The sequence below is a fragment of the Nelumbo nucifera genome, chromosome 3 (genome assembly GCF_055504915.1).
Source record: "Nelumbo nucifera cultivar China Antique chromosome 3, China Antique-T2T, whole genome shotgun sequence".
NCBI lineage: Eukaryota > Viridiplantae > Streptophyta > Magnoliopsida > Proteales > Nelumbonaceae > Nelumbo > Nelumbo nucifera.
Window position 1 is genome coordinate 43725737 of NC_142651.1, and position 25353 is coordinate 43751089.

Genomic DNA, 25353 nt, shown 5'->3' on the forward strand with positions numbered 1-25353 from the left:
AAAAAATAAATCAGATCGGATCAGATCCAAAGATCCGACTTCCTAATTAAATTTGAATTCAAATCTTTGCCTATCGGATCAGATGTACCATAAACAGTGCCAAATCAGATTTGAATATACTCTAATTTAAATCCAATCCAATCCGTTTGCATCCCTAACTTTTCATAATCACACGTGTCATGCGATAGATCATATCTCTGGTTACAAAGACAGTAACATTTGAAGATTTTTCAATATTGCATTCTTGAGATATGGTGCATCCCAATAAGCTTGCAATACGGTAGCTTCAATTATTCAATCAAACCTACCCGATCTCTAGGGATGTCAACGGATCGGGGTACGGACTAGGTTTGCCTAAATCCGAACATGACCCGAAGCAATACTAACCCGAACTCGACCTCATTCAACTAAATGAAGAGGAGCTACTGAGCCTACCTGTCCTGCCTCATATATTTAATTGATATTATATATGCTAATGTCTTCAAGGCTTCAGTGCCAACAGGTCGGGTTAGTGTGGGTTCTTCCCAACCCAAACCTGACCCAAAACCCGATTAAGACCAACCTGCTGACCTTAATCCAATAGGGTCAGGTCAGTGCGAATTTAGCACCCAACCCAACCCAACCCAACCCACTGACATCCTTACCTATCTTTTTTTTCTTTTCACGGCTTATATTATGTTGCTACTGTTAAAAATAATTAATTTTATATTATGTTTAATTCTGTACTATATCCAATAAATGTTATGGTTATAAAAACCTAAAAGTAAGAAATTTGAATGTAAATATATTCAAGAGGCAACAAATCCACCACCATCACATGATTAAACTATTTGTTATAACTATGATCAGCCTTAAACATATGAGAAATAATGAAGAAAAATCTGCCTAGAATAATTTTGGGTTGAGGAGAAAGAGGTAAAACAAGAGAAGGGAAAGGTAGAAGAAAATAAGGGCTAAAAGCAGGAGAGATCAAATTGGCTTCTCTCAATTGTCGCCTTCTTTTATTATGATTATAATAAATATATCAAATTACACTTATGACCCTTGTTAAATAATAAAAGAAGCATTACGGGCAATTGTCAACTAATGAAGGAAGATTTGGCCCAATCTCGCAATCACTCCACATGGCAAAAACAAATAGCTCGGCACTTAAAGCAGCGTACCCAGGGCGCAAGCACCAAAGGGAAGAAACCAGCAGTCCGAACTCCCTTCGAGGAGCCCGAACTCCCTACGAGGAGCCCGACCTCCCTACTAAGAGCTCGAACTCCCTACGAGGAGCCCGAACTCTCCCTTAGGCCCCGAGCCACACAAAGCAGTGACTCGAACTGGCCCGCCTCATGGCAGTTCGGGACTCTCCCCTATCCGAACTCAAGACTTCAACTCGCACACCACTCCAGCACTTCGCCTCCAGGACGTCGAACTAGACAGACCACACCGTACTTAACACCCGAACTGGCAGAAGCACGGAAGTAATCATACCCGACCTGACAGAAGCTTAGGAGTGAGTGCGCGAGGTGGTTATGAAAGGCTCTCTACCCCCCAAGAACAAGGTATGCAAACTTTGCGCTATCTGGTTTTATCTTGCCTTTGAAGGATTCTAACTTGAGCTTCGGAGCCTTTACACCGGGTTCCCCCTGGAGCTTCCTCATCTTCTCCCTTTCAGGTTCCCTGCAAATCAGTTCAGAGGCAAGGTCGTTGACAGCTAAGACCGGCCGGATTGCGCACCATCACCAACCAAAAACATTAAATAGAAAAAAAGGAGCAAATCTCTTAAAATATTCCTAGAAATTGATTAACTCTATCTAGGAGTGGCGATGAGACGAGCTTTTCACAAGCTATTCAAGGTTGGCTCGTGATTCCTAATTGAGCTCACATTTTTAATATGCATATATATTTTTTTATTTTTATAAAATGTTTGGCTCACATTTGAGTTATGACTCGAGCCAAATTCGAGCTCAAGTTTCTATCCTGAATCGAGCTTGAGCTTAAGCTCGAGCTTGATGGTTTATTGGCAAGCCGAGCTCGAATAGTTCGATATTTGGTTTGGCTCAGCTCGAATCCACCCCTAACTCTATCCCTTCTATTTAGATTTTTTTCTTAAAATATGTCCAAGTTTTCAAACAATTGACTAAATCTTCAACCAGATTGCGATGGAATGCTAATGGATGCTAACACAAAAGGGATATAGTCAATTGTCAGAAAACTTGGGAGGTAATCCAAAATAATATCTAAACAGTAAGGGTAGAGTTGGTCAATTTCATAAAATTTAGAGATACTTTATGAGATTTGCCCCAAAACAAATTTCTAACAATAAACATGAGTTCTAAATTTCACGTTTTCTTTTCTTAGTGCATGCTAGCATGCCTATCGATAAGCTTTATGAAACAACTTATTATAATCTGACCATAATACGGGAAAGACATGACATCGAAAATGGCAACAAATTCAGTATAGAAGATATTGCCTAAATTTATAAAATTTATAGATTTGAACAATATTTTTTTTTGGTTTCTAAGAATTAAAATGTGTAGCTCATCTTAATTATTCATCAGCTTTCAACATTTCCCAATTATATATATATATATATATATATATATATATATATATATATATATATATATATATATATATATTAAAGTAATGATTTCAGGCCAAAACTCCCTACAGTCAGACATGTGGCTCATTTACATTCAGGCACCAGTCATTCCAAAGATTTAAACAAAATGGACACGTGTCAAATTCTGATTAGTATCAGTTCAAGAATAAAGGTCACTAGACATATGTCAAATTCTGATTAGTGGTAGTTCAAGAAAAGAGCCCACTAACATGGAGAGTGGAGCCTACCACCATGTAGAGTCGTGAGAAGTGGGAAGCTCCCACTTTCAATACTTTCCTGAAAAGAAAGGAAACTGTGCTATTAATTAATGTAAACTACTTAACTAATTAATTAATTCCAGTTATTGACTACTAATAATAATTACTATTAACAACTTCTAATTAATTAATTCCACTGTTAATTACTAATAATAATTACTCATTGATAATAATTAATTACTAAAAATTATTTCTTATAATAATTTTTGCTAATACTTAATTACTGATAATTTATTACTCACAATATTGCTCATTATTAATTTGAAATAATGATTAATTAATGATAATTAATAAATATTTTCATAATGGTAATTAATAATTCGGAAATAAGCATTTTATATTTATATTAACCCATATTAATTATTTTGAAAATAAATATTTAATGTTAATTATTTATGTTATAATTCATACATATATATGAAATAATTAATTATACTATTATAAGTAATTATAATTAATAATATTATATTAATTAATAATAATAATATTATTATTATTATTATAAAAAATTATAATTAATTAACTAGTACTAATGATGGCAATTATTACTTCAGAATGTTAATTAATTAATGATAATTAATAAGTATTTTAATAATGTTAATTATTAATTGGGATATTATCATTTTATATTAATATTAATTCATATTAATTATTTTATAAATATATAATTAGTGTTATTTATTTTCATTAATATTACAAATAATTTAATTAATACTATTATTATAATTAATTCTATTATTATTCTCCAATAAATACTTCATTTAGTGAAAGTTAAATCATAAAACATTCTATTATTCAATATTGTTAAACTTAAAGAATTATAAAAGAAAATATTATTTTATGAATTAACTAAAAATCATATTTATAACAATTGATTATATTATTATTATCAGTAATTATAATTAATACTTATATTAATTAATATAATTATATATTTATATTATTATTATTATCAATAATTATAACTAATTATTACTAAGAATAATGATTTCTAATAAAATTTAATTACTGATTATTATTACTTACTGATAATTAATTCCTTAATTATAATAATGATAATTATTACTTCGGAATGTTAATTAATTAATGATAATTAATAAGTATTTTAATAATTTTAATTTTTAATCGGGATATAATCATTTTATATTTATATTAATTCATATTAATTATTTTATAAATATATAAGTAGTGTTACTTATTTACATTATTTTTATAAACTTTCAATTATTCATTATTGTTAAAGTAAAAGAATTATAAAAGCAATTATTATTTCAGGAATTAACTAAAAATCATAATTATAACAAATTATTTATTATTATAATAATAATAAAAATAGTAATAATAATTAAATAATAATCATTTCAAAATCAATACACACATAATAAGAATATATTTTTAGTAAATAATAGTAATAATAATATACTTATTATTATTATTGATTTCATAATTATTAATATATTATTAGTCTATACTAAATAAAGACATTGAATAAAAAAATATTCAAATTGCTACTAAATGAATGAACTAAAAATCTATGATTATTCTAATTGACTTGAATTTGACACATCAACATGCCCAAAATTATAATTTCAACCTAAACATGCCCATAATTCGGACATACCATTATGTTATGTATAGGTTTCCCTACCTTTTTCCTAAAGATAAATTCTAGCCAGTCTACGTGCACTATGGGGAGCTTAGACTTATAATCTGTAACCATGATCGACCAAAAGAAGCGTTGCCACCTAACTTGGAAGTGACTTCCATAGTCTTGATTATATTATTAGCTGATTGTAGCCATACATGATAATTTGATTGTAGTCATATATTTTTAATCTCTTACTTCAGATGATGGATGCATCTGCAAATGTTGTTTGGCATGGATTGTTGTTCTTAGCAGCTCTTTGAATGATTTTCTTCCTTCTTTGCCTCTTTGAATGGTATCATTTAAATGCTTTTTATCCATTCATATGTTCTTAAATATTAAGCAGTATTGGTGATATTATTATAAACATCCATTTAATTTTACCATTTTATAAATAGATTAATGATTTCAAAGTTATTGATACTTTTTTGGGAGTGGGTTGCTCAACAGGACATTGATGTTTTATTGTTAAATAGTAAATTTCAAATTAAATGATATTGTAGTTGCCCTTTACTTAGTATGGGGTCATTGTCTAGATAAAACATGGTATGTCTCTTAAATCAAATAAACAGACTAACCTAAATGTCTATTATAAATAATTAAAAAAATGAAATAATTCAAATTAAATCAAATAATTACTTGATGAAAATTACTGAATTAAGTAAATAATAATAGCAATCAATTATTTATAGAAATAATTAATAATAATAACAATCATCAAGTACTTAGTTAAGTAAATAATAAGAAATGAAATAACAATCATCAATTATCATTAATGTTTATTCAAAGCATGCCCCACAAAAATTACCAAATACAGTAATTAAACCTTAAATAAGAATCAATATTTATTAACAGTCATTAAATTTGTTAAGTCAAATCATTAATGTTTATTCTTAAATGCAAAATATGATTTAATAAATCTATTATATAATAATTATAGTCGGTTGGAAAAAATATTTTAAGTAAATATTTAAATAATTATAAATTTAGTTAATATTATTACTATATAACAACAAATTTAAATTAAATACTAAAATAAATTATTAATTATAATAAGAATGGTTAAATTAAAGTAATAAATGGTTCAAGTTGAATTTAATGACCCGTATAATTTTACGGGTTTGACATATAAGGGTCAATTTATGTGAACCTGTCGACTATATGAGTGTTTTAAAAAATGGCAGTTTATAAACAATAATAAAAAATGGTAATAAAAATCATTAATGTTTATTCATATATATATATATATATATTCATTCACTAGTAAACTATTAAAGTATTTTAATACTTCATTTATAGTCATCTAAATCTTACTGTCCTAAATTTAGTGTCAATGATGCATCGACTTATTTGAGTTTTGCAATCCAATGAATCAGGTCCAATGCAATCCAATGAATAATTTAGACCATTTTTTACCAATCCAATTCAATATTCAGACCATCTAATTTGTTTAAATTCATTTTAATTTAGATTGATTTTAACCCATACCCAATTCATTGACACCTATATTCTTATCTTATATCAATGGACCAAATATTGGTTTAATCCAACCAAATATTTTGGACTGAATTGGTCCAATCCACTGTCTTTTTGGTCCATCCTGATCCAGTCCAAAACCAGTCCATTGACACCCTTACATCCTTGTATGCATATCCTATTTTTTTCCCACTGCATCCATCATACGATGTATAAAATGCAAATTCCGATCTACATCCCCATTTCTCCATCTACATATACATCTAAAATCATGCCGATAACATCTACATGATCATTAAAGGAGATCAAATTCTGGAACTAAGCTCGGTTTGGAAAGAATACCAATACAAATACATTCGATATTGCTCAGTTTGGAAAGAGTACAAATACAAATGTGTACAATACAAATACATACAAAATATATGATTTTGCACTCCTTCCAAACTAAACCTGTAATACAAAATATAAAATTTTGCACTCTACATATTTGTATTTATACTCTTTCCAAACCGAGCCCAAGACTGTTTGATTGCAATGCAAAGTAATTTGCACTAATGCAAAACCATGATAGTGCAAATGATTTCAGAGCAAATTAATGAATATGACTTATTTTTATTTCAAAATTTATATTATTTTGTTTGATTGCAGTACAAATGAAGTAAAATAAGCAGAATAAAGTAAAACCCAAAACAAAATTAAACCAGAATTTGCATTCTTTTCATTTACACTCCCATACATAATTTTGCATTCTTTTCATTTACACTCCCATACATTTGTACTAATACAAATAAAATTGCACTGTAACCAAACATATTGGGACGGCGCTGGAATACCAGGGAATATTAACCGTACAATCACGAATGTGTCTATCACACATGGGTGTCTTACACTCTTATTAGGGCAAAGTTCAACTCGCAAACAAGAACATAGAAAAAAAGAAAATATAACAGAGAAACGTAAAGCAAAGTTCAGCACATAGTAAAAGCTTCAGCTTCCGAACAGTTCTTTTTCCTATCCAGCAACCTAGGAATAATTTCTGCCAGAAGGAATCTCGTGTGGTCGTCCAAGGAACTCAGAGTGGCTATGCCACCCTCCCGCCTTCATAGGCAGTTGTGGCGGTGGCTCTCTAACAATCTGCCTGCCTGAACCAATTGTCATCTGCGCCAACTTCTCAGCTGAATCAGAAACTCCACCTCCAGTCTTTCCTGTGTAGATGGAAGCTGCCAATCAACAAATTTTTTATCCTAGAGGATAAGAACTTGGATTTGAACTTGCTTCATCAGCAACCAAAGGACAGACTGACCAGAAAAGCATAACCTACATAGATATGGTCCAGTAACCTCCATTTTATACCCACTCAATCATACACTGTCGGGAAGAGACAAAAGTCAACGAGACCAAACCCGAAAATACAACTCAATGAATTGAAAACACTGAAGCATGGAACCACTCTAGAATTACTCAATATCTAAAGATAACAGACTTGCCACAATGTAAGGTGCCACCCGGCCCACCCCATCCCCTGACGAAGGAAAATGAATAACATTTTAAAGGGGAGCAATGAGTTTATTAATAGTCCCACATACAAAACCACTTGTTCAAATTTATATCTAGTAGAGTTCCTTATCTTATATTTGCTAATGGGCCAAAATTCAAAGAACTATAATATTCTTCATTAGAATTTTGTAGTGTGCATGTAAGGAAGTGTCATACAAGAAGCCTTTAGTAACTTACTTGTACTGTTCCTGACTGGTGGTCGGTATCTTGGCTGTTTAGCACCACTTTTTGCAGAATTGTCGTTCTTATTGGCATCCTGAATTTAATGAAAGAAAATTCATGAAATTTTGCCATCACAAAGAACGAGAAAATATAGAAGGAACACAAATTCATGTCTCTTACCAAATTACCCATTTCCAGCTTTCTTTGCACACCTGAAACAATTTTCAGAATTAGTTTTAGACTTTGATAATAGTAACAAGCTTAAAAACAGTTATTGTTGGAAATCTAGAAATTCTGTGGTCAAAGCACCCAGATGTGTATATTGTGCCCATTTGGGAGGGCTTTTATGCAACAGCTTCTGGCTTTGCAAGGTGGGCCCCACACAGAAAGCCTAGAAGCTATATTTGGTGAAAACATTGAAAAACCAAATATGCTTTCATTCAGCCAAGAAATTGATTTTCAGGTGAAGTTGGTTTTGGTATCTAGTTCAAAGCAGCTCAGTGAAAGCAGCGGCTCAATCAAAGCTTAAGCCCTCCCAAACAGGCCCATAATCCCAGAATTAAAAATTAATTTCTTTCACAAGAGTTACAGGACATAATAGAAAATATGTAGCGAGTTTGTGGTAAATCACTGTTTCAGAAAACTCCATACACTTAGATTGAAGTAAGAAAAATGTCCCTTGAATGAAAATTACACTAATTTTTATTTCCAAAACCTTTGAATGATATATGCCCAAAAAAATAAGAAAGGAAACAAGACGGAGAAAATTCTCATCGAAACATTTCAGAATTTATCTGTCATTCTAGCCTTCTAGGTAAAAAGATTAAAACATATTAACAGTCACATGTGCTTAATGAAGTAAGAAAAATGTCACTTGAATGAAATTACACTGTAATTTTATTTCCAAAACCTTTTACGCTATATACCCAAAAAAACAAGAAAGGAAACAAGAGGGAGAAAATTCTCATCAAAACATTTCAGAATTTATCTCTGTCATTCTAGTCTCCTAGGTAAAAAGATTAAAACATATTAACAGTCACCTGTGCTTAATGAAGCATGCATTTTTGCAGAAGAGAAGTTCGTTATAGGCTTGGCATTAGATAAGGTTCCAGAATATCTTCTAGCACTCTTCTGCTCCAGACTACCCCTTAATCCAACTACAAGAATGTACAGGATTAGGCGTCCAAGTATAGAAGAAAAGATGTTTTTGTAAACAAAAAGAAAAATTTGGCAAAAGGAAAAAAGAAAAAAGCAAGAGGGACATGAACCAGAGGGAGGTGTCCTAGGGGTTGCAACCCTTGGTCGAAGGGATGGTGGAACATAGAAGCAGCTCTGCATATCAAATGAAACATATTAATATAAATCCATTAGACAAGTGCAATTCCTTAACTGCTACTGCCTAAGCATCCCCACTACTTTACACTTAAAATCTGCATCAGGGAAGGAGATCTAACCTGGAAAAAAGGATGCCGAAGGGCCTCTGCAGCTGTTGGCCTCTTGCTGGGATCCCATGAACAAAGTGCCTTCAAATACCACAAGACAAGCATAGAAAAATCAGAAACCATGCTGACTTGTACAATATTACATTTCAAAACAAAGCACAATCACAAGTCAAAATAACAACATTCTAAGCTCCCAATTGTGAACTGAATACAACAGAAATCCAAAGAACATTACTACCTTTATGAGGTTGATCCCATTTTCACTAGCGGACGGTATCAAAGCAGAAAGATAGACACTTGGAAACTGCAAGCAACACCAAACTCCAACATCAGACTCTTCATTAACAAGTGAAAAAGATTATTCAAACAAATAAAAATTTTCAAACCATATCCAGTAATGGATGATTTATTTGGGTTGAGTTTGCAGTCCCCCCCCCCAAACACACACACACAAAGAGGGCTGTTGGGTACAATAAAGAAATAATGAATGAAAGCAAGGTAGATATGGTCAAAATTCCAAAGTTATCCAAACAATTATGGGTACTGATGATGAGTGATAACTATAGAATTCAAAGAACTAAAACCATGTTGAAAAGGGTGCACCCAAAGGGAAATAAAAAATACGCGAGAATTTGTAACAAGTTTCCAGCACAATGAAATAACAACTTATCACTTGGAAGCAGAAGCCAGATGCATATGCACAACAAAAATCAAGCCTGACCTGTGGAAATTGATATTTGATCAGATTTGCAAGTTGAAGCCCTTCAGCCCATGAATTCTGATTAGGACTCCCTATCACACTGCATATTTTATAGATTTCATCTGCTTCACTACACTCCAGAAGAAAATATGTCATACTACAAGTTATAACAAAAAAAATGCCATGCACATAGAAAGAGATAGATTGATAAATGAATAATGCTCAATTACAAATCAAGACTTGACAAAAGGAATTACCATGTAAGCCTCATTAAAAGACAAAAAGAACATATACCTTGAGCCAGGAAAAAGAGGACGGAGAGTAAACAATTCAGCCATGATAGCACCCATAGCCCACATATCTAGAATTCGGGGAAAAAATTCAATATGAACTCTTCAAAATTTTGGTAAAAATTCTAATCTTTTTATGGATGGTAGTCGTGGTACAAAAAAAAATAATTCCCACTATATTTACCAACTGCAGCACCATATGTAGTTGATTGCAGAAGAATTTCAGGGGCTCGGTACCTGTCACAGAAACAATAGTGGTCAGTGGTGATTGTTCTTTTTCTTTTCATTAGCAAAATATTAACAGTAGTAAACATTAAGAGAAAAATAACATATTGATCAAAAGCCAGCATTTACCAACGAGTTGAGACATATTCTGTATAAGGTGGCTGAGAACAAATTTCCCGAGCAAGACCAAAATCAGCAATTTTGATCATGTCTTTTGTAACAAGCAAGTTCTCTGCAAATAATCATTAGTTTGTAAGTTGTGATTCTACCATAAAGATATCAGAAATACTTGGCAACAAAAAATGCTTGATGACCATCTAACTGCATAATAAGCAGAAAGTAAAAGCAAAAGCCATCAAAAGCAAGTCACTGAAGGCTCAAAGAAAAAGGGGAGCAAAGACAAGAAAGTAAAAATAAAAAGCAGAACTCATGAAAGAACTACATACAATAGACAAGAAAAACAAAAATGCTTAAATTCACCAAACAAACTCACTGCCACAATGGAGCTCAAAAAGGATTGGTTGGAAGGGTTAATTTTGATCAGATAGCATAGAATTACCCAAGGATTGGTTGGAAGGGCTAATTTTATATTGGTCTCTCCTTATAAATTCATTTGTGCATAGGTATATTAGCAAGCACCATTTCCCATCAATACATGAGGCTATGTTTGGTTTGATAGGAAATAAGAGACAAAAAGAAGATTGAGGGAAAGTTCTTAAAGAATTTCACAAAGTTCCTTTCTATCAAACCAGACACAGCCTAAGGGATAAAATAAGAAAGGGTGAAATTGACTACTGAATAAAAAAAAGGAGAAATTAACCTTCACTCTGAAGAACAGTATTTGACCAAGGTTGTTTGATATGATATGAGCCCTTCACTGTTCAACTATTCTATAATTTGATTATTGATCTCTTTTTACTATTTTAATTTTGATTTTAAAAGTTGTTTTGAACATTGTTCATCACAACTGTGAAGGGAATAGGCAACCTCACATTAAATATAGCCCGAGGTTCAAAATTTTGATACAATATGCTCCTTGTTGGGCATGTCATATCATATCTTTTCCATACTGATACACCTATTTAAAGGTGTTTTTAAGATATTATTATTTTTAATATTTAAAACCTATAATAATATGCCCAAACTCAATTTTTGAAAAGAAACTAAAAAAATGCAAGGGTCAAAGTATCAAGACACCCTTTCCAGTGTACTGGGGTGTATCGATATTTCAAACCTTGATATAACCAACTATTAAAACAAGGGTGATCAGGAACATATGTGAAGTAGTGAAGGCGTGCAGAATAAGTGTTCAGGCAAGAATACAGTTGTAGCAAGGCACCATAATTATAAATCAGTGTTAGAAGGCATTTGAGGACTATGCCCTAAGGGTCACATGGAGGTTAGTTCAAGGAAGATACCCTGAGGCTTAACCTTGAGGTTCACCGCTGAAAGTACAGGACACATGTTTCTTACCTTGTGATGCTTCATATCCAGAACATAAATCCTATTCACATTCCTGGTTGTTTGTAGTGGAGACCTGGAATCCCAATGCCACCAGGGTTGGGGGGTTATGGGTTTGAAACCATCTATGAGTACTTAGTACTCGTCAAAAAAACATAAATTCCATTCACCAATCAAAGTATTCTCCCCTCAAGAGTACACTATAGACAAATCTTAAATTTCAAGTGTTTGTGATTTGTTTAGATGTTAGTGATTTTAAAACCCATCACACTTTTTTCATTGGAATGCCCATGTAAACTTTTCTTCATGAAAAATCAAATTGTTTTGAGAATTTCTGAGAATACAATTATGGTCCTTGTTCTTGTGCATAGCTCTATAACTCATTTCAGTTTATGTTTTTTCCTTGAAAGAGAAATTTCACGACACCTTAAGACTCTCTTCTTAAGGCCTATGCCTCATTAGCACTTTCACCTTTTTGTAACACATACTGCACAAATAATAATCAAAATAGTTTTTTTAATCTCTAAAATGACATGACCCTAGAAGCATTCTATTATTTCTTTCAACTTTTAGTGCCCAAGAAGTGATCATGAAGCAAGATCACAAATTGGCATTACCAAAAATACCATACAACAAGAAAATTATTCATTCCTTCTTTCTGATTATTCTCCTCCAATTTCCTCATTGACCCACTAAGCCATTCAAAGAACTCCAACCAAATAGGAAAAAAGGATCGTACTAATGCCAGACTGCATAGGGTCCAAATAAAACAGATAGAAGGCATAAACTTATATTTCCTACCAGGCTTTAGGTCACGATGAAAATAACCACAGTGGTGCATATAAGCAAGAGCTTGAAACACTTGAAAGCACCAGTTCCTCACTTCAGATTCTGAGAAAAGATTTCCCCTGTCTTTCATAAGCTGGTACAGGTTGCATTCCTGAAATGAAACATGTAATTCCATGGAGTTGAATACCGTGCAATTCATGTAATAGTGAAACTACAATATTGTAATATGCTTAGCATACCATGTATTCAAACACAAAGTACAAGACATCATTTTCTCTAATGACTTCCTTGAGCTTCACAATATTGGGATGGTTCATCTTCCGCAATGACTGCCAAAACAAGAATAGTTGATACATTTACATGGACAGCAAATCCAACATTTCAAGGTAGAAATGAAATATTTTACCTTCACTTCCCTCAGATTTATGCATTCCTCCCAAGAATAATATTTTCTTTTCATTTTTTTAATTGCAACCTGTCAAGAAAAATTGAAAGTAAATAAGGTTATACATGAAAACCATCTGAAATATGAACACGCAGAAATCGGGAGAAAATTTTTAGAATGAATCACACATACAATTTCACCGGTCTGCTTATTTATGGCTCGCCAGACACTCCCAAATGTGCCATCACCAACTTCTTTAATTATCTTGTACCTGAAACAAAACAACAAATAAATATATAAATAAACTGTAAAACAATGTCAAATATTACTAATAATCTGGAGTTTTCCTTCAATATACCAACTTACCGGTCCATTGTACCTTGACAACACCAAACAAGCTTTCAAAAACTGGTGCCCCTTATTCACATAAAAAATAAGGGATAGATGGACGAAATATCTGACATTCCAGTTGAAAATTATTTTATAAACAAGAGACTTCAGAGTTACTATAGAATATAGACAGCTCTCAAGCCAGATCCGCTGCTAACTTGACTTGTGATATGCCTCAGATCAAATAAACATCTTCCTCATGGACAGGCTTCAAAGCCTTATTGCCAAAAAACTCTAATACCAGAACTCCAAGAATGTAACCAGGTAAAGATGGAAAGGAGGGATGCATGCTGTAGTACATCTTACTGACAATCCAAAAACTCATTTGAAGATAAAAATACATCTGCCAATGATAGACTGATGGACACTTGATTCAAGAGCACTTTGAAGCGAGTAGTCCAGAAAATTGAACTGCTATCTCATTTTATTCTATGTAGAATTTCTTGACAGCTTTTTCAGGTACTCAGTATCTTGCCTTGCTATTCCAGTGCTAATAAGGAGCAATGAAAAAGATATAGCAATGAACTACCTAGTCCACATGGCTTGGTGGAATTTATCTACTAATCACTGTATATGAAATTTTCATGTGTTTATTGCAGACTTCAGCCCTGTAGAAAACAAAAGGTGGAGTTCAGTATTTAATGGAGAAAAACACATTTTGTCACAAAGAAATTCAACAGACTCCAGAATTGGTACTGTACCCCGGAAGATGTTTCGGCAAATATTTCAAGCCGAAGTTGTGTTGGTTGTTCACTATTGATGGGAAGAAAGTTAGAAATAGAAGACCATAATTTCTTGTTTAAGAAAAATGATAATATCAATAGACATCTTACTTGTATAAGTGCAAAATAGGTCCAAAACCAAACTTAGAAAAAAATTGCGTTAGTCCTCCTATGATGATCATTTAAAGGCATCTGGACACTAAGTGCAGTTGACAAAGGAAGCGAGAAAGAATTCTCCAAATGTAAGAAAACGCAAGTCAAGAACTTCCCGTTCTGACAGGACTCTATGCTGGTAGCAATTTGACAAGAGACATGCTTGCTCCATATCTTAAAAGAGAATGAGAAAGCTTTTGGATCAAAGTGGGGCGCAACCTGGCAAAACAAATAGAAAACATGAATATTCACATGAAATACAGTCCACTTGCAGTACAACTAATTCATTTAACAGATAACATCAGATAAGACTGATAAAGTTCATGTTTTCTTTTAACAAAAAACAATACTTCCCTCTAAAATCATAAATGCTTTTAATTCCTTTTTTCTAAATATCCTGTAAGATCACATGGTGTAGCATTTAAATTCCTTTTTTTCTAAATACCCTGTAAGATCATTATGGTGTAATTTTTAAAGTTAAATTGCTTTTCATTCTATATGATACCCACTTTATTTTCTGAATGGGGTTATGACACCTATAGAAATTAGACACTCCAGCAACCTGTGCAGGTAAAAGAAAACACACCATATTCATTTTTTTATCAGTAAAGCAAACCATATTTCATCAATAGACAACATGTGGTGAGGACAATGATTCGAAGAATTCTGATCTCCAACCCCTAACCTGTATGGGATTATGACAATGGATTAAAGGTCACACACTTTTTGCATGCCCCAGTCTCATGTTCATGTTCATTCTTGGTTGTGGTGTTCCCATACAGATTAGAGATGCAACTTGGGTGGGATCGGGTTGGGATTTGTCAAATTTTGAATGGGCCCAGCCCAAAGGCCTGAGCCTGAAGCAGTGTAAATGTTAACTCGGGCCAACCCAAGTTGCACCTCTAATTCAGATCAGAGGTCCCCAATTAAAAGTTCATCTGTTAAAAAAATCAAACCTTTCAGAAAAAAGTCAACTATCAGGAATAAGAGTAAATATCCGAAATCAAATTAACCAAAAAAAAAACCCTTTAGTAAGAGAAACAAAGGTTCAAAAGCAAAAGGGAAGTTTTGAGTCCAAAAGTACCATACTGAAAATTCTTTAAGTACCAATGTGCAAGGAATAAATATTCCCTGAAAGTTCTATATATGAAGGCATTACCTCAATCTCTTCCATGACATAAATCAACGCAAACAAATAGGCCTTATAAACTATGATTACCCAGAAACCCGTACAAGAGTAGCCTGTCATGTTGGATACTTCAGTTTTTAGTGTAAATTTCATATCAGAAACCTTGTCCATCCAGGTAACAAAGCACATAAAACCTCTAAAAGAATCCCTGAATATCTATCATCACACCATGAAGAAGTCCAACCCAAAAATAAAATAAGGATCTAAAGAGAACATATAATATCACTATGAATCGCATCTCTAGAGATTGTCCTCTCAAGTCTCACCAAGCAAATCTACCAGCAAAAAAAAATCCGATTAAAATCCTTTTGAAACTCAATAAATTCAAAACATGGATTAAAATCCTAGAATTAACAAATATAAGGGGCCTTAAGGGCATCCTACATTGGAAACACGCACTTCTAGAATAGATACACGAAGAATGTTGGATAACCAAAACAAGAATAGTCAATGCCGTCAATTAAAAGTGGTCAATTCGTAAAATCCCAAACAAGGAGAAACCACTTAAATATTCAAATCTTAAACACAATATAATTGAGTCCGTACCAAACACAAATTCCCATTTGCATAAATCCCAATACACGCCAAGAGGGTCTAAAACTCAACCCCTAGTTAAGAATTACACAGAATGTATTTAAATAACGAACCAGCTGGTTCATAGTCCCACAAGGAATCCAGAAACCCCGAACCTCAAATTCCTACGGAACACGATCACAGTCAACATAAAAAAAAGGAAGAAAAAAAAAAACTTAATGCCCGAGAAACCGAAATCCTAAAACAACAAAGAAACCATAGAGAATATATGGAAATCTCAAATATCTACGGCATCTAGACCCCAATATCAAAATTCTAAACAAAAGAAGCAAGAAAAGAACAAGCAATTCCGAATTAAAACTTCTACACAAATCTATACAACCCTAAACAAAGCACACGGGAGGAATCAAATAACAAATCAAATCGCATATTAACCCGTTAACTGTGGGTACCTCTAAGCCCAACGGCATAACCTCCCTCGCCTCGGACGAGTAAAGGCCGACTCCAGAGCTCCTTCTCTGCAATCGAAGAACCCCCAGAGCAGAAAAAGAAATAGCAATGGCAAAACAAATGGACGCGCGTGAGAGAGAGAGTTATGTACCGAGGGCGCGAGCACACGAATTTTATCGTTCGGTCAACCACGAAGTATAATCTCGCTCAATATGGACCTACCAAGTTATGTAGCCCTAGCCCCCATAAAGTCATAACACAACCACCTGCCCTATTTAGACCCCACATGTCTTAGTTTGGGTGGAGTAAAATGGCGAACGTTGATCAGTTTCTCGAATTGATACTTGGTACATGATGATACACCGAGTAATTACTTTTTTTCATTCAAGCTTATTCCATTCTGAATAAAATAAAATTCCGGTATCATACACCCTTTCCGGCATGGCGGCATCATATAAAATTTCCATTTATTTTGATGTTGTAAGAGTAAGACGGAGCTAACTGCTTACGACAGCTGTCTCTCCCGATTTTCTTTTTTTGTTAGAGAAGAAACAATCCGAAGTCCAAACAAAACACAAGAAAATCAAACTCAGAAAGAAAACAGAAAGAGAAATTAAAGCACTTTCTCCATGACCTACGAGATTGAAAATATCCAGCAAGGGCCAAACTACCGGAGCACAATCAAAAGATGTAGCAGATAAAGTCTTAACGACAATTCTTGAATCAGAAAATTCAGCAAACTCAGCTGACCCAGCTTTACAGGGACCACAACTAGCATTCAAAGAAACATTCAGACCAGAACATAACAGAAAACCAAAACCACCTGATCCCGAACTAGAAAAGCTTCCATCAGTATACGCTTTACAGCACGAGTTCGGCATATTATCCAAAAAACTAGCTAGTAGTTAGAGTCGCCTTAGTCTGAGAACAGTCTGCTAATTCTTGAAGGGAAGCTCTCTTCACTTCCTCCATCATCCTGTTCGCACAAAGAATAGATAGAGAAGGGTTAGGTCTTATATCATTGAAAATCAAATTGCTCCTTGCCTTCCAGATAGCCCACAACACACATACAGAATAAACTATAGTCTGTAACCCTTGCTTCCCAGCTTAAATTTAGTCTGCTTCCAAACCAAACCGCTCGAGCATGGTCAGACTGAAACAAAGCATGCATAATACTCTCTTCAGCATCTCCACACACCGAGCAAGAAGCCTCTTCACTCATTCCTCTTTTGACCATTATCTGTTTTACGGCTATGCTGTTCAGGCAGCTTTTCCAAACAAAATGTTTTAGCTTTGGTGGGACATTTAAATTCTAGGTAGCTTTCCATTGGGCTAGGGACATGGAACTTTGACCAGAGTTTTGAGAAAAACAATTTAAAAGATTATGTTGGAAAATAGTAAAGAAGGTAAAATGGAATTTATCAGTAATCACTTTCTAAACCGAGCTTGCGAATCTATAGCATTGCATAACTGTGAAACTAAGAACTTGCAAAGAGAAGGAGGGCTGAGTCGTGTCACTTGGTCACTCTCCTTAAAACCGCATTTGCCCCCTACGGTGCAGCCAGGTGATTGCAAATCAGTCGCCAAGATAAAACAGCCCATAGGCCACTGGTAGGTGTGCACTTGCTTACCAAACCTCCACGAACCACAAAGAATGATGCTCATAAACTCAACACTCGATAGAGAGATGTGTTGTGTGCAATGATTTGTGTGTTTCTAGGTCGATTAACACTCCTTTTATAGAGTGTTCTTAGTCACCTGAATGGACACAGAAGTGTCCTAGAGAGAAGTCTCTTTCAAACAGTGCACCTGTTCGAAGAGATAGAAAACAGGAAAAAAATGTTTAAAAATAAATTTGAAATTCAAAGGTGAAAACGGTCAAAACCAAAACCATTCAGTGTAACATGTGTATACACGTACACATACACATACATGCACCCACGCTCCAACCCATCCCATCCTGGCATGCACCCCCCCCCCCTCCCCCACATGCATGTGAATGTCTATAATGCTTTTTTCCTCCTATGGGTCCCTACCCATAGAAAGAGCAAATCTATAGATATACTCCAACTCAACTCCTTTCCCAAACAATGTGAAACAAAGAGTATTCCCATGCATTCAAACGTAGGAAGAGGAAAAGACAAAACTCAAAGAGCACAAGGGAGGGAGGTGAGATTCTTGAAATTTTGAATCTCCCTCCAACGGATCCCAAGCCACATGGTAAGTTGATTTAACTGAGAACCTTCCCCTGGGATCAGGGGTCCAGACTAATCTGTCTTCCCCCCCTCCCAGTCTTGGGAGCTCTAAAGCACAAATTTGGGATGCTTTTTCTGAATCAAACAGATTTGTGATCTTTTGGATGTTCCACTCATTTGCTTGGGTGTCAATCAGATCACTGACCCATTTAGCCTGATTGGGGTTGAACCTTGGGCCCATAGGCTTAAAAGAAAACCACCCCAAGATCTAGGGATCCTCCCAAATGTCCATACTCTCCCCTGGATCTAGTGTTCATCTTTTCACATAAGAAGTTAAAAAAAGACCTCTCTTTGATCTATCCATGCTTGCTAGGAGCCCAAGGAATTTAGATGGATAGCTTACTTCCTTAATTTTTCATTACCCTAGAAAATAGCTTTTACAATTTTTGATGCAATTTTGGACTAAACAAAATTTCAGATTTCAAGAGATTCACCTTTTAACCCGACACATCCTCATACTACTTCAACAATTCCACAATCTCCCCACCTTCAGCTATGTTTGCTTTTAAGATGTATGAATCACCTGCAAAAAATAAGTGAGTGAAAGATGGACTTTGCCTATTCAGTTTCATACCAGAAATCCTACCTAAAGAGTGCATCTTTTGAATAACAAGAGATAAAACTTCTGAACAAATCAAAAAGAGATACGGGGATAAAGGGTCCCCTTGTCTCAGTCCTATGGAAGGGGAGAAGCTTCTACTAGAGATTCCATTCACCAAATTTTGGAAGGAGGCAAATGTGATGCATTGCATGACCCAATTTACAAAAATATCCCCAAAACCCATTCTTTTTTAAAACCTCCTGGACAAAACCCCACTCTATCCTAAGCTTTGTTCATGTCAGGCTTGACCGCCATGAAATTCTGCTTGACTTTGGATGATTTCATGAAGTGGAGTAGCTCGTGCAATCAACACATTTTCAAAGATCATCCTTCTTGGAACAAACGCATTTTGGTTTGGGCTTTGGATGATTTCATGAACAAACGCATTCTGGTCAGAATTTTTGTAATTATTTTGTACAGGGTATTACACAAACTAATAGGCCTATAATGAGAGACACTTTCAAGACTTTTGATCTTTGGGATGAGAACTATGAATGCCTTATTTACTTCTGGCATTAAAGTACCTAGAGAGAAAAAATCGTTGGCAGCTTTGATTATACTTGGACTCACAGTATTCCAATATTTCTGGAAGAAAGAGTTGGGAAACCCATCTGAGCCTTCGGCTTTGTGGGGATGCATTTGGAAAAGGGCTTCTCTAATTTCCTCCTCACTAACCTTCTCTTGAAGTCTTTCATTTTCTTCTTCGCTTACACGAGACTGCACTAAATCTAGCAGATCCCCTTCCAGACTTGGCTATGAAGTCTCAAACAAATTTTTGAAATAAGAGACTAATATATTTGAGATTTGGTCCTACTCCACTACCCAATGGTCATCCCCATCCTTGATGGTTACTATTCTATTTCTTACTCTCCTTGTCATCATAGATTGGTGGGAAAACCTTGTATTCTTGTCTCCTAGTTGTAGCCAATTTTGTTTGGATTTTTGGGTCCACAATTTCCTCTCTCTTAAGTTCCTCCTTCAATTGCTCCACCAAATTTTGCACTCTAGACCCACTGAACGAGCTTCCTAGTTGGAATTTCTCCACTCAAAGTGGCTTGGAGCTTTCTGATTCTATCTTGAATTTTACCAAAGACCCCTTTATTCCATTTTGTCAATTCCATCCAAAGTTTTTGGCAGTTTTTATAAACTCCATCCTGACCTAGGCCTTCCTCTGCACCTCTCTAGTTTTTATTATTATTTTAGAACAATCCTCATGTGTGTGTGGTCCACATGTTCTCAAACCTGAATGGCCTTTTATGCTTACCTATTTTTGAGCTCACATCAAGTACAATTGGTAAATGATTTGACCCACCAATACTTGGGTGAATTACTCTATCTTCAGGAAACAACTCCATCCACTCCCTATTTGCCAGAGCCCCATCAATCCTTTCCTTTATATTATCAGCTCCTTCTCTCTTATTATTCCACGTGAATTTAGGACAATGACTTACTAATTGTTTCAGGCCCATAGTCCTCAACAATCTTCTAGTTTCCCTTAACTTTGATTTGCTCACTGGCTTCCCTCCCCATTTGTCTTCTTTCCTAAACAACATATTGAAGTCACCAGTGCAAACCCAAGGCCCTAGGACTTGTCCGGCACACTTTTGTCATAATTGATTAAAGTGTTCTCTCTTTTTTTTTTTTTTACCAGGTTCCCCATTGATCAAGGATATTTGCCAAGATTCACCCCTGTTGCCCACCACCGAGGCCAAGTTTATTCTGCCATTTGCTGACAAGACTTTCAAATTCAGTTCCGGGTCCCAAAATACTACTAAGCCACTTGAAACCAGCTGCATCAACACCCCAGCAATCTCAATCTTTAATCCATCTTAATTTATCCTTGCAAACTAATAGAGAGCATTTTGTGTCCGTCAAAAAGATCACATTCGGTTTGGACTCAAAAAAGGCTTTTCTTAAATTTTGAACTGTCTAGGGTGAGCCTAGCCCCTGGCAGTTCCAACTTAAGACCATCATTGCTTCTTAAGGGGCTGAGATAGGGCAGCCACCCACACCCTTTTATTCTTAATACATAGAAGCCAATTCCTTCCACACTCTCCTATCAGAGTATCCACTAACCTACTAGTTAGTAAAGCTGAACTATTCACCCCTACCAAATTCCTTTCTTTTATTCTATTCATTCATACATTCTTTTCTGTTCTTTCATATTTTATTTGATATAATTTTTTTTAGTTTGCTCAGTTTGTTCTTTCTTTTTGGGGGGAGATTCCATAATTTTCTTTGATTTTTCTTGAATATTCTTTTTATTTCTCCTTCCCTATCTCCCTTTGACCATTTTTTATTTATCATTTTCTTTTCCTGCCCCATCTTCATTTTATATAATTGACAAAACTGAGAAACAGAAAATAACTTAACCAGATAACTTAACAGACATACCTCCGCTTCCTTGTTCTGCACAACATCTTTGCTATTCGTATGCACCTCTTCTTCATTCTCCACTTCCATCAGCGAACTGGTTTCGATGGGGTCACTTTCGGACATATCTGTGTAGGCCCTCCCTCCAAGAATATTGGCGATTTCAATGGCTTTACATGTACGTTTATCCACACGACATACCTGGGAGCCTGGCACAAATTCAATTTCCACTAGCGCAGTCTCCTTTTCTTTAAGTCGCTTTTGGTCCGCCCTACCAGCCAAGTCTTGTGTGTCTTGCACATTCGTGCCCTCTCTGCTTCTCTTTCAAGCCTGCCTCATATCCACACTCAGATCCACTGATGTTTCCATTCTTTGGTTTGTAACTTGTTGTTTGCTCCATGTACCCAAACCACTCTCTATATGCATGTTCGCCTGTATAACTCACATTGGATCACCTCCAGTGTTCCTTTCCTAACTAGTAGTTCCCTCGAGACACTTACCTTCATCGTTGACTTCTTGGTTAATTTCCTTCCTTTTTCCTCGATCCTCTATCTCCATTAGCTGTGTTTGGATCTAGTTAAAAACTTTTTACCCCTCTATTTCCTTGATTGTACATGTAGACCTGGTTAATTGGCCTTGTTTCCCTTTTTCCAGAACTACAATAAACATTTGTCCTTTCCCAAAGTCACCCTATCCGTCCAGTTGCCACGTTTGACAGTCCGCCTCACCCTCTTCGTCCCTACGGCCTCTAGACTTGATCGGTGAAAAGAAGACTACGAAACTTGCACCACACAGTATTTCTAGTGATCTGATTTGCCTCGTCGGATTACTTGTATCACCGGCGAACAGCTCTCGACGAGTGCTACTAACCCCTTCCATGGATCCCATAAGCATTGTGTTCCCAATCTTCACAACCATAAGCTGGTATTGCTTTGATGTAGACGATTGGCCCTGTTCAATCTGTTCATGCATAGGCAAATCCAGACTTTTCATCCACGCTTCTCTGAACTCTTTTGCAGTATTATCCGCATCCAACGTTTTCTGTTCTTCTTCGGTCATCTCCACTTTTAGCCAACTCCCATAGCCTTTGAAGGCTGCCCCCACCATTGCTTTTTGGCTTTCCAGCATGTTGATCATTTGTCCTAGGCTCCTAGAAAACCACCACCCCGGAATTTCTCACAGCTTGTCTGTTGATGACCTATTCGTCCACACTTGAAATAGAAAACCGGTAGTCTCTCATACTGTACCTGTTACCATTTAACAGCTCCTTCGTTTGTTGTTCTTCGCATTGCACAAACTAAAAGTTTCAAAACATCCACCTCCACTTGTTAGCAGCAAGCCATCCACTCGCATTCATTTCTAGTTCCCATTCTTTGAGTAATAGGGGGAATTCTTTAATTAACCATGGTTCCTTTTTCAAGAACATTTCTCTGTCATCCTGGGTTTTGAACCTGAACCACAGTACCCCATTCCGAATCATCTTCACATTGTACCCCTTCTCTAGTCGAAAGAGGTTTTTTGCCTACTCCTAATAGGCCCTTCATATTTATCTTCTTATCTGACAAGATCCGTCCAAAGACACTACCCTGATTTTCTCAGGCCTATTATGTTGGAAGACTTGTTGCAATTAATTGCTTACTAGAGAATAATGACCCCGGCACTAAGTAAGGGTAATAATTTAGTTTAAAGTTTAGTATTTAGTTATCAAAAATTAAATTAAAAAAAAAATTAATATGGATTTTGCATCTTTGTAATTGACAATCTATACAGACCTATTTTATTTGAAACCCATTATTAATTTATGTTTTTTTTAATTTGATTTAAGATATTAAATAAGATCTTATTGATAAACAATAATCCACTTTATTTGGTATTTACTATTTATCTAATAAATCTATTTTGAGTTATTTATTTTTAAAAATTAAATTAGGTTGCTTCCTAAAGTTAAATCAAGCTTGTAATTAATAAAGTATTTTCTTTTTGAAAAAAAAAAACATTTAAAAACAAACATGGGTTTATGGTATCTTTTAATGGGTCCCACCATTTGTATTTAAGAGAGTATCGATAAAATGTGTTAAGCTAATAAATGTCTATTAAGAATATTTAGGAGTGAACCTACCCACTTTTTGAATCATATTTCTTGAATTAAGCATGTGTGTGTGAGAGAGAGAGAGAGAGAGGATGCCCGAGGGAGGAAACTATTATAGTTTCTTTCATTGCATCCTCCAACTTTCAAACACAGATCCATTAGCCAACCATAGAATAAGCAACTAATGATAATGCAACAGCCGGTTTCATAGTGTGGAGTATTTGATTCTCTATGCATATCGCATCTTGTTTATTAGTTCTTCACCTCTTGCAATGAATTTTCTTTAACAACTTGAGGGAATATTTGGTATTGTACTTGAAGCTTTGAAAGAGAAATTTTTGTCTTCTTGTGACAAACAAGTTGAATTAAGTTATAACAATCTAACATTATAGTACGCAAAGGATTTATTTTAAACTCTAAGTCTATTCATTTGCTATAAAGTCTGACATCTGAAAGTGCAATAATTACATTAAGAAGTATATTGTTATTGGTGTACTTTTCTTTCCTCTAAACTCTGAATACAAAAACTGTTGTTCTGAATACTGAATTCTGAAAATGATCAAATATCCATTTTGACCATATATATGAGAGTTTTTGTTTGTTTTTTTGAGGGTACCATTATAAAACAAAAAATTGTATGATTGCGCTTTAAGAGATAAGAGCTAAGAGGAAACGAACAACCATTTTTCTCTTAAAGTTAAAAGATTTCTCATAAGACATAAGAATTAAAAAGAAACGAACATGCCCTTTGTATGGGTTTATTCCATTATGGGATTTACACCATTTGGTCTCACAAAGCACAATTGAAAAACAAGTATGCAAGTCTTTGATTTCAAAACACATTACAATTCCAATACAAGTAAATTGTATTGATTATCACTTGTTTTCTAATTTTTTAGTTCACATCGGCGCCGCATAGCACATCCCATAATGTACCATGTATTGGAAACATCTCGCAAGAGATGTGAACACCCCCCACCCCCCATAGAAAAAAAAAATGACGAGGCTATATATGAGAGAGAGAAGTTGTTGTGGACAATTAGGGTGAGCATTATTCAGTTAAAATTGAAAAATTGAACTTAAATTCAGTTTTTTGGTTCAATCTTTTCAATTTTTTATTAAATTGAATCGGTAAATTCAGTTTTTGATTAATTCACTTATCAATTCCAATTTTTTAAATTAAAAATTTGATTAACCGAATTAACCAAACTTTCTATTATTATATGTAACATATAATATATAATATATTATATATTTATATATTAATATATAATATAATAAAATTTGATTCTATAATATATAATAAAGTATATATTATTAAAAATCGATTTTAACTGAAAACCAAACCACAAATTTTAGTTTTTTTATAATTCAGTTTCGGTTTCAGTTTGCATTTAATTTTTTTAATTCGATTTTTAAAATTTAGGCTTATCCGAATGCTCACCCCGATGGACAACTATGTTTACGATAAATGTCAATGGCTGATGAAACGTCTCCTATCATATAATAATAATTAAAAAAAAAAAGAAATTGTTTCAACCAAACAAACTATCGATAATTCTTTTGATAGAAAAAATAATTTTTAGGGCAA

At 34.5% G+C, this 25353-nt stretch overlaps 1 protein-coding gene and 1 long non-coding RNA gene across 5 annotated transcripts; both read right to left on the bottom strand.

Moving 5' to 3' along the window:
• Positions 1-6690: 6690 nt before the first annotated feature.
• LOC104612889 (cyclin-dependent kinase F-4-like) lies at positions 6691-16664 on the bottom strand. Of its 4 annotated transcripts, none has more exons than XM_088899959.1 (19): positions 16447-16664; positions 14230-14490; positions 14098-14149; positions 13373-14004; positions 13199-13277; positions 13028-13096; positions 12861-12950; positions 12634-12772; positions 10501-10603; positions 10331-10383; positions 10151-10217; positions 9878-9986; positions 9395-9460; positions 9169-9237; positions 8983-9046; positions 8755-8871; positions 7895-7926; positions 7730-7808; positions 6691-7200 (listed from the first exon to the last, which is right to left on the bottom strand). In XM_088899959.1, exons 4-19 carry the CDS (start codon positions 13378-13380, stop codon positions 7019-7021), a joined length of 1326 nt encoding a protein of 441 aa, XP_088756085.1. In that variant the 5' UTR covers positions 13381-14004; positions 14098-14149; positions 14230-14490; positions 16447-16664; the 3' UTR covers positions 6691-7018. The 4 variants fall into 4 exon arrangements, with proteins under 4 accessions (XP_088756085.1, XP_010278820.1, XP_088756086.1 ...); XM_010280518.2 differs by having other exon boundaries at positions 6691-7215; positions 16447-16644; XM_088899960.1 differs by having other exon boundaries at positions 6691-7312; positions 16447-16644.
• A 617-nt stretch (positions 16665-17281) lies between these two features.
• LOC148801163 (uncharacterized) lies at positions 17282-21833 on the bottom strand. Its single transcript, XR_016083615.1, has 3 exons — positions 21695-21833; positions 19134-19222; positions 17282-17420 (listed from the first exon to the last, which is right to left on the bottom strand). It is a non-coding gene; the product is annotated as an uncharacterized LOC148801163 (long non-coding RNA).
• Positions 21834-25353: the final 3520 nt, after the last annotated feature.

Coding starts and splice junctions, on each gene's coding strand:
- LOC104612889 (XM_019200376.2), bottom strand. Junction 9,987..10,150: donor CCTCTTTTTCCTGGCTCAAG/GTATATGTTCTT, acceptor TCTGGAGTGTAG/TGAAGCAGATGAAATCTATA. Junction 7,927..8,754: donor GCATGCTTCATTAAGCACAG/GTGACTGTTAAT, acceptor AAATTGTTTCAG/GTGTGCAAAGAAAGCTGGAA.